The following is a 19,204-nucleotide window of genomic DNA, read 5'->3' as shown; positions in this document are numbered from 1 at the left end:
ATAACCAACTTTTTGTTGTATTATTTTGTTAAGTCATATTATAATTATTATTAGCTTTTCCAACATTTAACTCTTTAAAATTCTTGCATTGTTTTATAAATTAATTAATTATTCTATTAATATTCTATAACTTCTTTTTGGCGAATATCTTTTACATTTAAATTGTATATTATTTAAAACATTGTTAGAACTTATAACACATCCTGATATGCATGCAACTAAATTAATGTATATACCGGTGTTACATACAAAAAAAAACTACAAATTATCTAATAGCAAAAATTGCATGCAATTACGTGTCAAATTTATTTAAGAAAAAAAAGTACTAAATATGCTAAGAATAAAATAAAAGTATTATGTAGAAAACATTAATAAAAATAATATTTAACCAGTAATCATCATGAACAAATAATCTATATTTTCTCATTCTAATCAGTCTTCATTAGTAATCTTTCTACATCATCATTTGCATTTTTGACTACTCCATTACCTTGCCACCCAATTCCCAAACCAATAAAGTCATTCCCGCCTATAATTCAAGCCGGGCCTAGACAAGACGTTGCGTGGAATATTAGATATGTGGCCAGAGGCCAAATAGCGGCTAAATAAGCAACTAGAAAGGCAGGAATAAATGAAAAGAGGGTTGATGTGGGGAGAAAGTGTGGATAATGAATAAAGTAAAAAAAACGGTAATGGGAGTGGAAACAGTTCTATCAATTTTGAAGGTGTGATAATCGCAACTTTGATATAACAAAAAAAAAATATATTGAATATAAAATAAATCAAGAAAGAATGTCTGGAAAAGTAACAAGTTCAGGTGGAAGAGGTGGAGGAAAGAAGACTACCCGTAAAACTATGTCAAACTCTGCTAAAGCAGGATTACAATTCCCAGTTGGTAGAGTTGCAAGATACTTAAAGAAGGGAAGATATGCAAAGAGAATTGGTGCTGCTGCTCCAGTCTATCTCGCTGCCGTCTTGGAGTATTTATGTGCTGAGCTTCTTGAACTCGCTGGTAATGCTGCCAGAGATGCTAAGAAGACACGTATCACCCCAAGACAAATCCAATTGGCTGTTAGAAATGACGAAGAACTCAGCAAGTTCTTGGGTAATGTTACTATTGCCAGCGGTGGTGTCTTGCCAAACATTCCAACTGTCTTGTTGCCAAAGAAATCTAAATCCAAACAAGGAAACTCACAAGAATTCTAAGCATTCAATATTGCTTTGTTGCAATTCGATATGTATATATAATCGAAGCGATTTCTATCTTCACCTTTGTTATTGATGGTACTTAGTTCCTATTTATGGTGATACGTAAACCACGCACTGTGACATACTAATCTATCAGATGGCTGATCCAGAATTTGAGGGTTTCTTTTTCTTCATGAATAATGCAACCCCCATATTCTCTGATTTTCCAGGTTAATATTATTCATTGTGGACATTCACCTTGTATTAGAATTGTAGCCCTATCAGGCGGCACTAGCCGCCACTATTTAGTATTGTATTACTTAATTATTTATTAAAGCTATTCTACTGTGTGCCCTAGTATTAAGAAGGTAGAACCGGAGTTTTAAACAAATTCTAGCTGCGTATGCCGATGTTTGCATGCAATGTACATGTGGACAAACACGTAATGTAGAGTTTAACTTGATAAATTTTGGAAATTACGTTCTAAGAAAAAATACCCTTCTAAAAAATATTAGCTTTGAAACACGTCCCAAACGTTTTCAATGTCCTCTACATTAACATCACTTTGAGAGCGTTCCCTTTACTAAAACTATTAGTTCTATGTTTTTTAAAGAATGCATCAGAGAGTTGGCCACAAGTCGTATATTTACTTTCAATCTGCCTAATTTGGTTAACATCCAGCCTGTTTAGCCCGTCTGAATATACCAATTGCCTATTGCAGACGCAAGCTGCTATTAATTGTAAAATAAATTTATATTGATTATCTCCCCCAAAAACTCCTCCACCCCAATATCCTGTAACAAATTGGTTGCGATCTCTTTCCTCAGACTCCCCATAGAAATCATCGCATAATGCTGATATAAGTTTGTTTATTTCTCTCAAGGCATAATCCAATGTAAATTCTCTAAATCTAGAACCTCCGGATAAAGCGTCAACTACAGCATAGACTCTTGGTATTGACATGTACATTTCCGACTCTTTAATCGATTGAAAGGTAAATTTATCCGTACCAAATCCCTTGTAATTCGAATATCTCATTACTCCCCTTATGGTAACTGAATCTTCATCATGTAAATCGTCTAAGAAAAAGCGTCCAATTAAAGTTTCAGGGACAACTGTCATCACTATCTCTTCCTGATTCATGCAGTTTTGTAATGTTGCACTGCCATATACCTTATTAGCAAAGATTGCTTCCACCACATGCCCTCCTGGATTATGACTCTCCATGAACCCACTAATTATCTGCGTTTGTTTAAGACCTAAAGTTGAACTTATTAACATATTTTCTTTTATTGGTGTTCTATGGTGTCTTTGAATAATTACATACTCATTAACCATTGGATCTTTTTGAGATATTTTACTCCCCATAGTATTAAAGTAGCTTAAAAAGCTACTTAGTTGATTTGAGGATGCACGCCTATTACTAAAAAACCCTGTAAAATCAAGTCCTGGTGTTCGATTGTGAAAAAAGCTACCCGGAAATAATCCTAAAAAACCAGCAAACAAGAATAAAACAATCATCTTTCGTGTGAACATCTGTATTGAGTTTGTTTTCTGTGTTAATATGTTCGCAGGAAGTTCATTATCAGCTAAATTGTCAGTTATTTTCACTAAGCATTCTGATAATACTGAAAATGTGCCCGAAAAGAATTTAGAGGATTGAGTTCTATCTGCACTTGAAAATGAAGATTCAATTCTTGATGATATATGTTCGGTAGATGACCTTATTTGACTATTACTGCTTGCAGCCCCCAAATTCTTGACGAAATTCCTTAATGTACTTTGAGAATTCACACTTCGATGATTTGACGAAATGAAATTGGTAATTTTGTTCCAAGTACCAGCTTCATTAAATAAATATCTTATTGTGCTCATTTTATAATATGCTCTAAGCTCAATTATATATTTATACTTGTGATTTTTAGTCCTAGCAGAGTTTCACAAACTAAAAATAGATTGGCGGCAAACCATTTCTAGATGTGTGTGAAATCCTTGTAACTAGAGAATATATATATAAATAATTAAATGATGAAAAGAAAAGATTATTAAGGAATTAAAATATTACTTATTGATTTTGCACTTTCCAGCAGTACATTAGGAAGGAATCTCTTAATTAGCTTCAAGCATCTATCATATTTTGAATACAAGAAAGTTACTATAACGTAGAATAAATAAATATGGAAACAAAAATTCTTACTTAATATGAGCTTTAATAACAAAATAACTCAATTTATATTTGCTTTCCATTAATAGAAAAACAAAAAAAAAATTATTACGTGTACATAATTATTGCTTTTTTTTTACATGCATGGCAACTGCCCCGCAGTCCCGTGACTCGGCGCCATGTGGGGAGGGTATATACTACAAGAAAATCGTCTGTAAGCAAGCAAAACGCAGAAAATATGTCTATGCTGTATAATTTGGAAATATTAATAAAAGGTAACCTCCACAGGTATAGGTTGTGGGGAGTTCAACAAAAAAAGGGGGAAAGGACTTTAATTGAGTAGAAAAGTGTATAGTGGACTAACAAGATAAAGGATAGAGAAAAAATAAGAGGGAGTTCTTTATAAGTTACTTTTATTCTAGGTCAAAAATAGGTCAATTTCATTTAAAAAAAAATGTTTGAAGCTAGATTATCAAACGGAGGAATTTTGAGGAAGGTTTTTGAAGCTATCACAAATTTGGTCAGTGATGTAAATCTTGAATGTAACGAAAGCGGAGTAACTATCCAAGCAATGGACAATAGCCATGTTTCTTTAGTTGGCTTATACTTGAAGGATACTGCTTTTGAGAGATATAGATGCGATAAGAATAGAACTTTGGGATTAAATACTCAAAATGTAGTGAAACTACTAAAGTTATGTTCAAATGATGATCAAGTTTTACTTAGACATGATGATGACTCTGAGAGTCTGATTTTCATATTCGAAACGCCAAATGGAGATCGAGTTTCAGAGTTTGAACTAACATTGATTTCTATTGATCAAGATAGTCTTCAAATCCCAGAAACAAGCTTTTCATCTGTAGTAACTATGCCATCTAATGAATTCCAAAGACTATGTAGAGATATGGCACAATTCTCAGACTCTCTCTCCATTGATGTAACTAGCAAAAACGTCAGATTCTCAACTAAAGGGTCTTTAGGTTCTGGTAGTATTATTTTGAGACCAAAAGAGGGAGCAGATTCTGAAGCTGTTGCACTTGATGTTTCAGAGCCATGCCAATTAGTATTCTCACTTAGATACCTAAATAACTTTGCCAAGGCTACTCCTTTGAGCAATAGCGTAAAGCTCAGTATGAGTGAGAATCAACCTCTTGAACTCGAATACCCCTTGGAAGGCAGTGGCTCCGGTCATCTTAGATTCTACCTCGCTAGAAAGATTACTGAAGACGATGAACAAGAGTAAAAGTCTTATAAGGAATTTTCTGGCATTGCCATTTAAATAAGCGGGCAAATATCTATACACGTGTTCAAAAAAAAAACGCATATATGCATGCATGTGTATTGCATGTTTGAGAGGGAACAGAAAGAAATGGCGGCATTATATATAAGTAGCTTAGTGTTCTATAGTATTGAATGTAAAGAATATTATTCTTCTTTGTCTTCTGTTGAGATATCCTCAAGAATTCTTTTGATATCGTTAAATGATTTAAGTTCATCTTGAAGACATTGGGATAAGAGAATGGATGCGTCTGTAATCTTATCCAGACTTTCTTTGTATTGTTCTATGCTTTGTCTAATCATATTTTCTGTGTCATCTTCTGGGATTATAGGCTCTTGTGATTCTGTTGGAGATGACGTTCCGGTTAATACACTATTTGAATTTGTTACATCATTGCTAGAGCTAGAATTTGAAGCTAATTTTTTACTAATATTGCCAGCCTTGACTGCAAGTTCATATCCTTCTTTGATTCTATTTAAGGATTTTATCACATCTAAAGTAAATTTTTTGTCCCTTTTGTCTAATAAAGATGGGCTCCTTAAGCTTTCTTGATTTCCTAAAAAGTATTACAAATAAAGAAAAGAAAAAGAAATTAACATTAAAATTATCAATTTCAATTTAATTTCTTAATTAAATTAACTTACCAGACTGAGAATTAAATAATAATCTTAATCTCTCACATACATTTTGAGGGAATCTTTGATGAGATTGCCAGAGTCTTACTACCTGTAAGTATGGGGATCTTTGTTCAAAAGTTAGTCTACTAATAATGGGAGCAGCTGTTAAAAGAAATTGTTCATATCCTATTAAAAAAAACTTCCTCGATTCATCATCATTTGTAATTGCTCTAGTAACCATTTCATGAAATACATAAAATATTGCCAATCTTTCCTCCTCTCTCAAACTTTTATCTACAAAAGCTTCTCCGAAAAGAGAACAAAGTTGTTCTCCTGAACTTCTATAGAAAGAAAGCCAAGATGCCATTTGAGAAATTGAATCATTATGATGGGATAACTGCTTAAAATTCCTCAGTATTCTATCAGTTGGAACTACTGGATAGTTTTCTTCTCTGCCTTTATTATCTCTCATTCTTTTCTTTATATATTAAATCACTTATATAATATTTAATATTTATATATATGTTTATATCTTTACATATATATAAATACATATAGAAATATATATAGATATATATAAATAGAAAGTATTTTATTTATTGCACATCTAAAGACTAAAAGTATTATAAGTTATATTATTCGCACTAATATATATTTATATATTTCTAATACTTGATTACGGTTATTTATCCACAAAAATAAAATTTTTTATTCTGTTCCTTCCTTACTTTTTCTTGAAGACCCTCTTTTTTTAAATTCAATGAATTCTCAATCAACCTAATAAAACTCAAGAGAATCAAGAACTTTAAAATCGATTACTAACTTTATTAATGTAAATATATTTTTAAGTTTTAATATTTATATTCGCTACTATTCATTATTGACAATTCTTACAAGTCCCCCTAATTTCCTGTATATATTATTTTTCTTTTACAAGTTCCCGCCCAAATAACTGGCGGGAAAATGTGCATGCATTATTTGTCAGAGGCTGAATATTTAGAGTGGGATAAAGTTAATTTGGGATAGGGTTTATAGTAATTGAGAGCTATTAATAGAAATATTCAAGTTTGGTCATGATTTAGACAATGAAATAGAGAGCTGGTAATTTAAAGAATAGTTGAAAATTTTGATTAAGATATAGAGAGAAAACAGAAAAAATAGGTAAATAAAAAATGATTATTCTCAGTTAGGTCCAGCTAGTATTGCGAGTTAATCTCGTTAGTAAGTAAATTAATACAATCTTTTAAATGTATAAGGCAATAGCTGTTGAAAACAAAATCCTTGATAAGAGTTAGATCGTGATTATGCTTGTGTTTTCCTGTAAAGTTGATACTACAATCTTTAATACCGAAAACGTCATCTTCATTACACATGGAAGTTAGAGATGGAATGTTTATACTAAATGAATACTTTTCATTCTCGTTATTATCAAGAGTGTAGTCGCATTTTAATGTGACAGAGAAGTCAAAGAGAAATCTTCTAGTTCCACGAATCATTGCAACAGAGGCTTCTCCAGATAAATTATCAACACTTTCAATTGAGATTGAAACATTTAAATCTCCTTTTTCACTAACCTTTCCAGTAAAATGCCTACCATCCCCTTCTAAAAGTATCCTCTTTAAGGTGGACCTAGCGGTTTCAGAAACATCTTTATCTTCAAAGGTTGTACCTTTAGAGTTCCAAGAGCTTATTCCAACTCTTGATTTGTCAATATCTGCAGAGCTCAAGTCATTTTGCTGAGATGCACCGCAAGAATAAGAATCTTTATTGTTAATCAGAGTTGGAGTGAATTGCCTGTTCAATTCTTTCTCTTGTTCTGTTAACTCTCTCTTAAAGTAGCAATACCCCATTTTCTTAGTTTCTTGTAGAATCTTTAGATCTTCTTCATCCAAATCTACATCATCATTACTTACATTATTCTTCTTGGAAATAATGGTTGCTGGCTTTTTTTCATTAAGTTCCTTTGCATTCCTTTCATTTGCTCTTGTCTTCTCCCTCTCCTCCTCCTTCTCCCTTTCTATCTCCTTCTTTTCCCATTCTTCAAAAGGCATAGCCTCTTCCTCTTCATCATCTGAGCCAATTTCAGAATTCTTTGATTTTATTTGTGCAAGATATTGACTATACTTTTCAATTCTTCTCTCTCTCTCTTCTTTCTTCTTCTTCTCAACATCCTGCTGCTTATCTGAGTACAAACCTCCATGGAACATTCTACTAAACCCACTCTTATTCTTCTCATTATCTTCCTGAATCTTTTGGCGTAAAACCTTCAATTGTCTGTGAGCATCAGCATTGCTTGGATCCAACTTTAATACATTTTGGAAATCCTCCTTACTCTCCTCATACATTCCAAAGCCTAGTCTAGCTAATCCTCTCCTATATAAAGCCTTGACATTCTTTGAATTCTTCTTCAATACTTGTCCTGTTACTTGAATAGCTTTTGACCATTCCTGAATCTTCACATATATCATTGCTAAATTCAACTGTAAGCTTTGACGTAATTCTGACATTTCATCCTCTCCAAATCCTTCCTTTTCATCATCTTTTTGATCTATCTTCTCTAATAATTCTAAACCTTTTTCATATTTTTCTCTTGCATCTGAGTAATTTCCACCCTTATAACTCTCATTTCCAGCATCCTTCAGCTCTTTTGCACTATTAAACATAGTCATACTGCTCTCACTCTGATCATCTGAATCACTATTAATCGTTGTATCTTCCATTTTTTCGTCCTCCATATTCATCCTCTATTCACAAGTTTCCACACTTTCCTTAATAATAAACCTCAAAAATAAACCTCTTTTCTTAAATCTCCCAGTTACCAAAAATTTGGGTACTGAAAAATTCTGTGAAAAAGAACTAATCACCGAGAATTTTTTAAAAAAAAAAGCACTTTTTTCTCCTTTTTTTAATTCCCTTTTTTTCTCTTCCCCCTTTAATTTCTTCTTTTAAAGGTGGTACCGACATTTGGCGCCACTTCCCTGATCTTTTAATATATATCCGAGTATTTCTATCAAGAAATTCAAAAAAAAATAAATCACCACTCGCTGCTTTTAACTGCTTCTTTTTTATACTTTCTACACGTTTTAAAATACTTTTAATAATATAATTCTCAGCAAAAAACTTGCTATAATCATTACTTATTATTTCTTTTCCTAATATTTCATTCCACCGCCATGTCATCTTCTACTATTTATTCTTTGTCTCACATTTTACTTTTTCACCTTCTAGGCGGGCAAAATGCGCCCCACTGGAAATGGCGCCAACTTTTCTTTTTAATTAGTCAAAACAAGTATGAAAAGTGAGAATATTGCGCAAAGAATATAGAAAATCGGTTCAGATTTCAAAAACTTAGTAGAATGTTTGGGTTATTTACGAGGTTTGTTGTGGTTTTCTTTGGTCTGGTTTTCTCAAGTGTTTATTCTGAAGAAAATGAATTGGTTACTTATGGAAGTACAGTATCAGTATTACATCAAAATACAAAATGTCATTTATATACGACAAAGATAACATGGGCAAATGGTAACCAGGCTGTCACTTGTAGCAAAGATTTGGATTCAGAAGGACATTTTTACATTAGAGAAGCTGATGCTGAGTATAAGGGTGCAGGCTTTCCTGTATTATGTGGGGAGTCTATTCGTTTACTACATTCAGTTACTGAGAAGTTTGTGCAATCTAATAAGTCTTCAAAATCAATGATAAGTAGACAAATTGAGATTTTTGGTGGTTCTGGTGAATCTAGTGGCTATTTTAGAGTTGAATGTGAAAAGAAGAATACAGGACAAACTATTGATGTTAAAGATAAGATTCGACTTTATAATATTGAAGCTAAAGGGTATCTAACAGTTAGTAAAAGACACATATTTGACAACAGAAATTGTCCAAGATGTCCAATTGTTGGTCAATATGAAGTAACCATAGTTAGCAAGAGCAGTAGTGATAATTTATGGAGCTTCAACTCTATCATGATGCTTTTACATTCTTCTAGAAATAATCAAGGAGAAAATAGCGACCAAGAGTCAAAGGATGAGCTTTAGACTCATATTATTTCATTAGACCCTACAACACTCTAGGTTCTATTATAATTATTCAGTAATATCTACAATTTATTAATCGGCTGAAAATTTAGCTTTAATTCTTTAATTTCAAAAGGTTTAATCTTGGACTCCAATGATACACTAATTTCTTTACATATCCTTCCCATCATTGAAACTATTTCTGTCAGTTTAATTGTTCATATTTTTTATCATTAATCATTCAATCATAATTTGGGTTTAGATTATTCATCAACTTACCTTTATCTTGAGTTGAAATTTGTTTTAATTTAGGTTCCAAATTCTCCATATCATCACAATCTAATATAGAATTTGGGAGACTTTTGTTTTCATCAGGAGACAAACTTGATTGGTGTAAGCGAAGATTATTTGATCTAAATCCAATTAATATTCTTTATAATATCATTAATATAATATTAACTTACATCATTTCCATATCGTAAAATTCGGAGAAATATTGGGTATTTCCCAAAAAAGAATGATATTGTTTTTCCCTAGCTTTTCTTTCCATTGGTGCTAAAGATCTTTCATTCGCATTAGCTATATTCAATAATTTAGCTTTGAAATATTCTAATACATCCACATCTAACTCTTCAATACTTGTATTTGCAGCAGTACCGGCATCTGAGACGACAAGATTTAAATCCAAAAAATATGCTAAAACCATATTTTCAATACTAAAATCGCTTTCTAAGACACTATAAAGATATTCTTTAAGGTTGTGAAACCTATTTTCGTAGAATTCTTTATTCTTCTGCCACCACCATCCTCTTGAAGGAAGCTGTAAAATATATTAGAAAGAATAAAGTTAAGAAAAACTTATAAAGAAATAGGTAGTAGAATAAAGTAATTATTACTTACTTTTGGAATATTTGGATATCTATATTGAAATAATTGATCAACTTGTTCAAAATCCTTAAAACTTCTTTCTATATCCCATGATTCATTATTCTTTTTATTATATATATTTATACGATAAACCATTCCCTGAGAACTATTATAATAATCCAGCATTTCAATCTTAAATCTTTCAGTATCCATTTTAGCTTTCTTTCTATAATTACCTTCCCACTCTAACTAAAATCAATAATACCTTCAAAATTTGATATGAAAAAAAAGAAACCCGGTATACTTTTTAACTCTCGATTTACTTCAACATCCCAAATCAAAATAGAATTTGTTATTTTAAAATTTTATATTCTATCATTTACCTACTTTTTTCCCCTACTTTCCTTCACCATACATCCTCTCCTACAATTTTCCCTCGGTCCCTGGATCTATTTGAAATGACTTATTCCATGTATCGATCCCGCCGGCGCCAATGTGTTGATTTCTATAGTGGGGAATTAATATATTTGAAATATATAATAATTAATAATAAGCCCCAAATAAATGTTCATAAATTTGGTAGCTATTAACTTCAATAAATGGTTTACTTTATTTTACTTAACTTTTATCCAGTGTTTTTTTATATTGTCTAAAACATCATACTTTTCTCCTTCAATGAATGAATATACGCATGATAACGCGCCTTTTATTTCTTTTCTTTCTCTTTTTCTCTCGTCTTGTTTTTCCTATCTCCTTCTCTTTTTTTCCTTCGTCTTGTTTTTTCTATCTCCTTTCCTTTGTATATCTTTCCTTCTTTAATTCTATCCCTAAAATATACAACTTTTGTTTAATTTAATTAAATAATTATTATGTACTTACGGGTATATCCAACAATTCAAAACAACGTCAATATTGCATGCAATTACTGCATGTAACTTGAAGAAGGGAAAAAAATAAATTTCTAAAATTGGCGGGAAGTTCATGCAGAAATCAAATAAGAAAAAAAAAAGTAAAGCTAGCATTGTAATAAACTAAATTAATTGACTATTCAGATTTGGAGTAATGTTGGTGAACAATTTGGTGAACTTTATCAGTAAAATCAATCAAATCTGACTCATTTTGGAATCTAAGCATACATTGCTGAATTTCTGATTCTGGACCAACAGCTATAAAATTAACAGCATAACCTTTACGTATATTAGAATTCCTTTGAAAAGTTTTAGAAATTTCAGGATTCAAAGGGGAATTCAATAATACCTTATAAATTCCTTTTTGACGAAAGATTATTCTAGGCTGAGTAATAGTTTTTGAAACTTGATCTTCAAGAGTATCCTCGTTTTTATCAGAAGTTTCTGGCAATTCAGAAAGATTCTGATCTTTTGGAATATTCAAATGAATTATTCCCGTTGCTAACTTTCTAAATGACTTCTCCTCATTTTCTAAAACTTTGAGCATAAACAAATCCACATTTTTGCATTGATAAACAGTTTCCTCGTGTTCCTCACCTGTGAAAGCTTTACTTTCAATCTCAGGTTCCTCATTTGCTTCTTCATTATTTTCCTCATCTTCTTCACCTCCAGTAGTGCCCGTACCATCTCCACCTGATGCTCCAAATATTCCGATACTATTATTCTTTGTAGCTCCACTGAAACCTGAAAATAAGAAGTTACTATTTTCAGTATTCGCTGCTAAAGATATAAATGGATTCTTGAAACTACTACTTAATCCCGAATTTCCAAATGGAAGGATTTCCTCCTTATGGTTTTCTTCTTCCTTATTTTCAACCTCTTTTTGAGTTTCAATCTCACCTTCTCCTTTCTTATCGTTCGCTTCTTCTTCATTCTTCTTTTCATTCGCTTCTTCCTTATCCTCATTTTCATTCTTTTCCTCCTCATCTTTATCCTTATTTTCGTTCTTCTCTTCCTCTTTATTTTGTTTTTCATCCAAACTACTATCTATAATGTTATCATTAATACCTGATTTCTCATCTTTTAAGTCTTTTCCAAAAGTTGAAACTACTGGAATCGGCTCAGAATTCGTGGCAGTATCAGGTGTGAGTAAACTTCCAGAATCGCCTAAATCATCATACCTTTTTCTTATTCTAACAATCTTTCTTGTACTTATCTCTTCCTTATTTTCTATTACATCTCCTCCTATACCTTCCTCATTCTTGCCATTTTCTTTAGACGATAATCCACACAACTTTCTCTCCTCTAAATCATAATTTTCACTAGTTAATTGAAAATCAGCCACTCTTTTTGACATTATTGTACAAATAATCCCAAAATATGTTCTTTTCCTTTTTATTTATTAACTTGAAGAAAACTTTTCAAAACTTTATTTATAGTCACCAAGTATTCCTCTTATCCGTAATCTATCCCTCTAAAAGGAGAAAAATTAATACAATTACTTTTACTATTATTATATCTTTTAATCTCTTTACTCCCTTTAATATTTAAAATTACCTTATATTTTTACTTTTTAATTCATCAGTTTACCGCCAAAACTGTCCATTAATTTATTTTTGGTCCATAATATATAATACCTTTTTGCATGCATGCATACATGTTATTTGATAATTAAATTTGATAATTAAAAATAATATCAATAAATAATCTCTTGTTAATTCCTTATTTATTAATTAAGACCCAAAATTTAACTATATTACCAAAAGTTTTGAACTATAGTCCCATTTTGATTTTAATTAATTTATTTCATAATTTGCTTTTAATAAAAAGAAAAAGTAAAAGTAAAGTATGTATATATAATATATGAGAAATATATACTTGATTTAATCCAACTTGATAAATATATATATTTAGACCTCAAATATTATCCTCAATTATTTAATAATATTTTTCCATTCCCTTAAATACATTCTTTTTCTTCTCTTCTTTTTATCATCTTATTTATCCATCAAAAATACTAATTTTATTATTATTTATTTGATTACTTCTTCTAATTATATTAACTTCATTTATATTTCAATATAAATTATAAATATTATAAATTGACCCGCCTAGACCAACTCCTCTTGTTACAATTATTTATTAATAGAAATATTAATAATAGCTTGTTAAAGCGCGCCACCCCCAAATTATTTATTTTGAATTGTCTCTAATTAAATAGGCCTTTAAATTACTTAATTTGAATTAATAATATGATAATTTGACATCATTAAGAAATATTTTTGCAGTATTTTTTACTAGTACATATTTTTGACAAGTCAAAAATATTGAAATTTTCCTGTCAAATTATAGTGAGAAAAAAAAAAGGAAAAAATCAATCTTACCCAAAATTGATTTTTATTATTTTATACTTTTTTTAATATAAAAAAACCTCATCATTTGATGGAATAGCATTTACTGGACTTCCAAGAGAATTACTATTCCTAGTTGTTCTTGAAAGCTTTAACTGTAATTTTTTGGTTAATAATATATAATTTCATCATAAAAATTGTTTTGTATTAATATTCCCAGAACTTGCATGGCCTATATAGGGGAATAATTAAGGTATATATTTTACCTTAATTATTAAACTCTCAAAACTTGGCATTACTTTAAATAGTGAAATTCATTTCAATTTATAATTATATTTCCTTTTAAAACTGGTCATTATTATTCAATTATTATCCCAACAATATATAGAAGAAAAAGAAATACATTAATAAACTCTTTCTCTGTTTTCCTTTTATTATATTAATATTTTATTATTGTTACGGTTATACTTGATTAATACTTTCAAAATGCAAAGTAAAGTTAACGTATCAACAAAAGAATATGTCACTTTTGGTGGAATTAATAATTGTATAGTATATTCAGTAATTTCTCAGAATAACAATGTAGAAAGTAAATTCCACGAAGATTCACATAAATTTGATTATCCTGTATACATTACTCCAATTTGTCGTAGACTTTATCTTGAAAAAGTTTACTTGATATTTCAAATATTTACACTTGGGATAATTTCAATTATTTGCCATTGGTTTCCAAACTTTTACAGATGGATGAACTTTAAAGCTTCAACAATTAGTGAATGTGACTCTTTTTTAGTCATTACAAAAGAATCATATTATTCTGTTGTTAATAGAAATAAGTTCTTTAGTTTAAATAAGAACTTTTCAAATGATGAATTAAATCTTTTAAGATTTCTTAATATTCTTCCATCACAATATAAATTTAGTGATTTAAAAGGACAAAAGAATAGTAACAATAATATATCAAATAGCCACCGTACAAGTATTATAAATTGCAATAATACTCAGATTTGCCATATAAATTCTCAATTATTTATTCCATCAATTGAAATAACATTTTTTACATTCTGTGGTTCAATTTATGTTTTTGATTCAGTATTAAACAAATTTATTATTACAATTCCTTCACTTGATAACAATCCATATTCAGTGATTAGAAATAGATTTGGAAAACTTGTTGGATCTTTTCTAAATAATGAAAATACAGATGACTCAAACAATATGGACTCGATTGAATATATTCAAGAAGATTCAATAAGGCAAAATCTTCAGAAAATCTTTGGTAAATGTTCCTGCGATATTCCTATTGTTCCAATTGCATACCTTATTAAGAATGAAATTTTACATCCTTTCTTCATATTTCAAGTATGTGCTGTATGTATTTGGTTCAAAAATAGTTATGTTGAATATGCCATTTTCATTATATTAATTACAATAGTTTCATTAATTAATTCAATATATGAAACAAGATGCAGTCATATTAAGATGAATGAAATATCAAAACTTGAATATAAAGTTTCAATAATATCAAGAAATCCAACATCTAGAGAACCATATGAACGAACAATTAACTCTTCAGATCTTCTTCCTGGTGATCTAATTATATTAAAACCTGGGATGGTACTTCCATGTGACGCAATAATATTGACTTCAAACGTTATTGTAAATGAAGCAGCTCTAACTGGAGAATCTGTTCCTGTTCTGAAATCACCAATACCTAAATATTCCAGTGAACTTTTTGATTTTGAAAAAGATAATAAACATATTGCTTACTCTAGAACAGTTATAATGGGAGTTCAAGGAGCAAACAATGTCCAAGGAGTTGGTCTTGTAATCAGAATTGGATTTTCAACTCTTCAAGGTAGATTTCTTCAAACAATGTATTGTGATGTAATAACCAATAGGCTACATTATCAGAACGATAAACTTTATCAAGATTCGATGAGATTTGTTAAATTCTGCTTCTTTATTGGAATAATTGGGTCAATTATTACTGCTTCTATAGGATTTACCATTGGCATAGAACCAATAATTATCATACTTCGCTCTTTTGATTTATTCACAATTGTTGCTCCACCAGCTCTACCTGCTACTATTGCTGCAGGTTCAACTGTAGCAGTAAGGAAACTTAAGAATAAGAAGGTTTCTTGCTCTAATCCAAGTTCTGTAAATATTGCAGGTCAAGTAAATACTGTAGTTTTTGATAAAACTGGAACTCTTACCACTGATGGATTAGACGCCGTAGGATGTATATCGTCAGTACCTGGTTCAATACCTTATCTAGATGGATTATGTACATCAGGATCCCAAGCAACGCATCTTTTATCTCAAGCTCTTGCAACTTGTCATACTGTGAGTTATATAGATAATGAACACACACACAGTTTTGGTAGTCAATATAAGAACGAAAATAATACTGCAGAGCAGTCGCTAAATTCGAGAGTAATTGTTGGCGAACCTTTAGAAATGTGCATGTTCGAGTTTAGTGGATGGGTATTATGTGATGATTATAATCGAAACCATATTCAATGTATGAATGAGAATTATGAGTGCAACGCTGAATGTCTGAATAGCAATAATAATGGTAAGAACTTTAAACCTGATAGATCATGTTCAAAATCTTCAATTTCTGACTCTACTCCAAATCAAATCAATAAGAATACTGTGAAAGATTCTTTATCTGCGCAAGTAAACAATAATTCATGTAGCAACTTTGAAATTGATATCAGCTTTATGAACCCTGAAAACTTTGATCTTTCTGAACTTCCACCTCCAAGAACTGTTAGAAGATACTTTGAACGTGGGGAAGGAACTCATATGTTTGGATCACAAGAATTTGAAGAACTTGAGATTCTTAAGGTATATGAATTTTGCTCAAAGCTACGAAGAATGACTGTAGTTTGTAGAAACCCTATTAAACCTTATGAATTTTTGGTTTTTTGTAAAGGTAGTCCTGAACAATTAAAATCAATTTGCCAGCCGGAATCTATTCCTTCGAATTTAGATGAATGCATCATTAACTATTCAAGATGTGGAATGCGTATTCTTGGGTTTGCTGTTGGTCATATTAACTGTCCAAACGAAGATCCTACATCTTTCTTAGAAACTTTATCGAGAAATGAAGCAGAGGAAAGACTTAACTTCATTGGTTTAATGGTATTTGCAAATAAACTTCGTCCAAGTACCATTGATGTTATTTCAACTCTTAAAGATGCCAATATTAATTGTATAATGTCAACTGGGGACCATATTTTTACTTCTGTAGCAGTTGCTCAAGAATGTGGAATATTCTCATCTTATAGTTCAATTGGAGGAGGGCAATCTAATAAAAAGATTGTAATTGGTGATATTATTGGATCTCAATCTGGAGAAGAATGTATAAGATGGACAATGATGAATTGTAATTACAAGAACATCAAAGTTTTTAATAGTATTCAAGAAATATTGGAGAAATATTCACTTGAAAATATTAATTGGGTAATCACAGGACAATGTTTAAGGTTACTTCATAAACTTCACAATACGTTTGAACTTGAATATTTAGACTTATCCAATGATCCTGAAAGACCTCCAAATCATAATAACCACACTTTCTCTTTCTTTAATTACAATAAAAAAGCTGAGAGATTTTATAGACAAATAAGAAACAATCATCAAAGTCTACCATGTTGGATGACTTTAAGATCCAATACACGTGAGTCTAGCTCAAATCGTCTTGAACGTATAATTATTGATACTGACGACGGAGAAGAGTTTATTAAATCTGATTACGTTCCATACCATCTTGACTGCACCAGACATCAAAGGAAATCTAATATAATTTTGGAGAGCTCAATTGGAGTTGCTAATGAACTTGAGAAATTAATGATTCTTAATTTTGTTACAATGGTGAACGATATCCCCTTAACATTACGTATATCAGCTTTGGAATTCATTATTAGATACTGTCATGTATATTCAAGAATGACACCTGAAGATAAAGCCATGCACATTAACTTACTTCAAAAGCTTAAGCCAGATCCAATGGTTGGTATGTGTGGTGACGGAAATAATGATATTCTTGCAATACAATCTGCCAATATTGGAATAGCCATAGCTGATCACGAGGCTTCTGTTGCTGCCTCATTTGTTTCAAATGAAAGAAACATTGCAGCAGTTCCAGACATTATTGTTGAGGGTAGAGCTGCCCTAACATCAACAATTCAATCATTCCAGTTCTTTGTATTATATATCTTCATCCAATTTACATCAGTACTGTACTTATATAGTAAGGGTACAAACTTCACAGACCATCAATTTATTTGGAACGATGTTGTTACTTTCCTCCCAATTTCTGTATTGGCTACATTAACTAAAAGCGCTAAACGTTTTCCATCAGAAATACCTGCTTATAAAGATATTCTAAGCAGCAATGTTATCATTGGAATTGTTTCTCAATGTGTGATTCAACTGACCTTCCTTATTATAAACATTATGGTAGTTTCCAAACAGCCAGGATTTACACCATATTTATCTGGAAGAAGTTATGCTGATAACAACGAGAATGCTGGCCTTCAAATGTGTGTTGAAAACACTGTAACCTTTCTTGTTTCCTGTATTCAATATGTGGCAACTGGAATTGCAATCCACAAAACTAAACCATTCAGACTCTCGCTATTTACAAACAAGCTTTTCGTTATCCAAATATTTTTTATCATAATTTCGACTATTGCAATCACTTTGGTACCAACCTCTTTACTTTCCAAATTCCTTAACATTGTCGCCCTTCCGGGTTCTTCAAATTATATTTTAATCATTTCATTTACCTTGAATATTGTCATTAGCATATTCACTATGAACTACATTATTAAAGCAGTATACCTAAAAGAATTGCACAGTAATGGTCCAACTTATTTCCCTCACTTTCATCCTCTTCGAATGCCAAAGAGCAAACTAGAATGGAAAATTAATCCGAACTTTATTTAATTTAACATTGAGATTTGTTTCATAGTCTATTTATATTTAACCTGTCAACCGCCTGATTATATGTTGTATTTTATATTTACCAAGTTGTTATCCACATGCAAATTTGCAGACACGTATGCAAATTAGTCATGCATGTGCGAATGCCGGTATACATAAAAAAAAATTAAAAAAAAAAAAAAAAACAGGTAGATATTAATTCAAGAAAATCATATGTATTCAAATATCTATTTTAGATGCTTTTATACAACTAAGGGATTGCTTTTGTTTCTGAGTTATGCTATTTAAGATTGAGTTACAAACGTAATGAGTAAACCTCATTCAATTAAGAAAAAGCTATAAATGATTCATAGTTTATTTTTATATTATAAGTAAAAACGCTCTCAAGAATTGCGTATATAACTCGTTTATTTTTCATTCAAATATTTTTCATTTTTTTATTCGTCTTTGTATTCTGGCTTAAGGAATTAAAAGAAAAAAAAAAATTTAACGACCCCCCTTTCAAACTTTACGTCCATTACTGTGTAATTTTCTCGCAAATATCACCCATTATTTGGATGCAGTTATTTGATTTTTTTTTCTTCTTCTTTTTTCCTTTACGTGTGCAAATATAGGTTACTCCGGCCTAAGTTAGAGTTTTGGCGCGCGCATGCATCCATCTGTGTATGCATGCACCACGTGTGGCGGATTTGCACTCGTTTACTGGTAGCTAGGAGTAAGAATTTAGATGCAGTCAACTGTAAAACTTGACACTTTTTGTGGCAGTAAAAAAATAAAGAGGAATTGTTTAAATTTAACTTAGTGGAGATAGTGGTTAGTTGTTAAATTGAATAAATTGTTCTTACAAAAACAAAAAAG

The 19,204-nt window shown here is 30.8% G+C and overlaps 9 protein-coding genes across 9 annotated transcripts; 5 read left to right on the top strand and 4 right to left on the bottom strand.

Annotated features, from left to right (window-relative positions):
• Positions 1-792: 792 nt before the first annotated feature.
• On the top strand, positions 793-1,206 carry cgd8_2170 (histone H2A; the record flags this gene model as incomplete). Its single annotated transcript, XM_627120.1, has 1 exon — positions 793-1,206. One exon carries the CDS (start codon positions 793-795, stop codon positions 1,204-1,206), a length of 414 nt encoding a protein of 137 aa, XP_627120.1.
• Positions 1,207-1,737: 531 nt separating this feature from the next.
• On the bottom strand, positions 1,738-3,063 carry cgd8_2160 (shares a domain with poly(ADP) ribose glycohydrolases, some protein kinase A anchoring proteins and baculovirus HzNV Orf103, possible transmembrane domain within N-terminus; the record flags this gene model as incomplete). The annotated part of the gene is made up of 1 exon (XM_627119.1): positions 1,738-3,063. One exon carries the CDS (start codon positions 3,061-3,063, stop codon positions 1,738-1,740), a length of 1,326 nt encoding a protein of 441 aa, XP_627119.1.
• Positions 3,064-3,806: 743 nt separating this feature from the next.
• On the top strand, positions 3,807-4,595 carry cgd8_2150 (proliferating cell nuclear antigen PCNA; the record flags this gene model as incomplete). The annotated part of the gene is made up of 1 exon (XM_627118.1): positions 3,807-4,595. One exon carries the CDS (start codon positions 3,807-3,809, stop codon positions 4,593-4,595), a length of 789 nt encoding a protein of 262 aa, XP_627118.1.
• A 276-nt stretch (positions 4,596-4,871) lies between these two features.
• Positions 4,872-5,183, top strand: cgd8_2140 (hypothetical protein; the record flags this gene model as incomplete). Its single annotated transcript, XM_627117.1, has 1 exon — positions 4,872-5,183. The coding sequence occupies one exon, from the start codon at positions 4,872-4,874 to the stop codon at positions 5,181-5,183; it is 312 nt and encodes a 103-aa protein (XP_627117.1).
• A 78-nt stretch (positions 5,184-5,261) lies between these two features.
• Positions 5,262-5,720, bottom strand: cgd8_2130 (hypothetical protein; the record flags this gene model as incomplete). Its single annotated transcript, XM_627116.1, has 1 exon — positions 5,262-5,720. One exon carries the CDS (start codon positions 5,718-5,720, stop codon positions 5,262-5,264), a length of 459 nt encoding a protein of 152 aa, XP_627116.1.
• A 724-nt stretch (positions 5,721-6,444) lies between these two features.
• cgd8_2120 (hypothetical protein) lies at positions 6,445-7,989 on the bottom strand (the record flags this gene model as incomplete). The annotated part of the gene is made up of 1 exon (XM_001388390.1): positions 6,445-7,989. The coding sequence occupies one exon, from the start codon at positions 7,987-7,989 to the stop codon at positions 6,445-6,447; it is 1,545 nt and encodes a 514-aa protein (XP_001388427.1).
• Positions 7,990-8,604: 615 nt separating this feature from the next.
• cgd8_2110 (conserved hypothetical protein) lies at positions 8,605-9,282 on the top strand (the record flags this gene model as incomplete). Its single annotated transcript, XM_627115.1, has 1 exon — positions 8,605-9,282. The coding sequence occupies one exon, from the start codon at positions 8,605-8,607 to the stop codon at positions 9,280-9,282; it is 678 nt and encodes a 225-aa protein (XP_627115.1).
• A 1,890-nt stretch (positions 9,283-11,172) lies between these two features.
• cgd8_2100 (RAN binding domain) lies at positions 11,173-12,393 on the bottom strand (the record flags this gene model as incomplete). The annotated part of the gene is made up of 1 exon (XM_627114.1): positions 11,173-12,393. One exon carries the CDS (start codon positions 12,391-12,393, stop codon positions 11,173-11,175), a length of 1,221 nt encoding a protein of 406 aa, XP_627114.1.
• Positions 12,394-13,873: 1,480 nt separating this feature from the next.
• Positions 13,874-18,349, top strand: cgd8_2090 (cation-transporting ATpase 2 with 8 transmembrane domains; the record flags this gene model as incomplete). The annotated part of the gene is made up of 1 exon (XM_627113.1): positions 13,874-18,349. One exon carries the CDS (start codon positions 13,874-13,876, stop codon positions 18,347-18,349), a length of 4,476 nt encoding a protein of 1,491 aa, XP_627113.1.
• Positions 18,350-19,204: the final 855 nt, after the last annotated feature.

This window comes from Cryptosporidium parvum, chromosome 8, assembly GCF_000165345.1.
Source record: "Cryptosporidium parvum Iowa II chromosome 8, whole genome shotgun sequence".
In the NCBI taxonomy this organism is placed as follows: Eukaryota; Apicomplexa; class Conoidasida; order Eucoccidiorida; family Cryptosporidiidae; genus Cryptosporidium; species Cryptosporidium parvum.
This window is presented reverse-complemented; position numbering and strand designations above follow the sequence as displayed.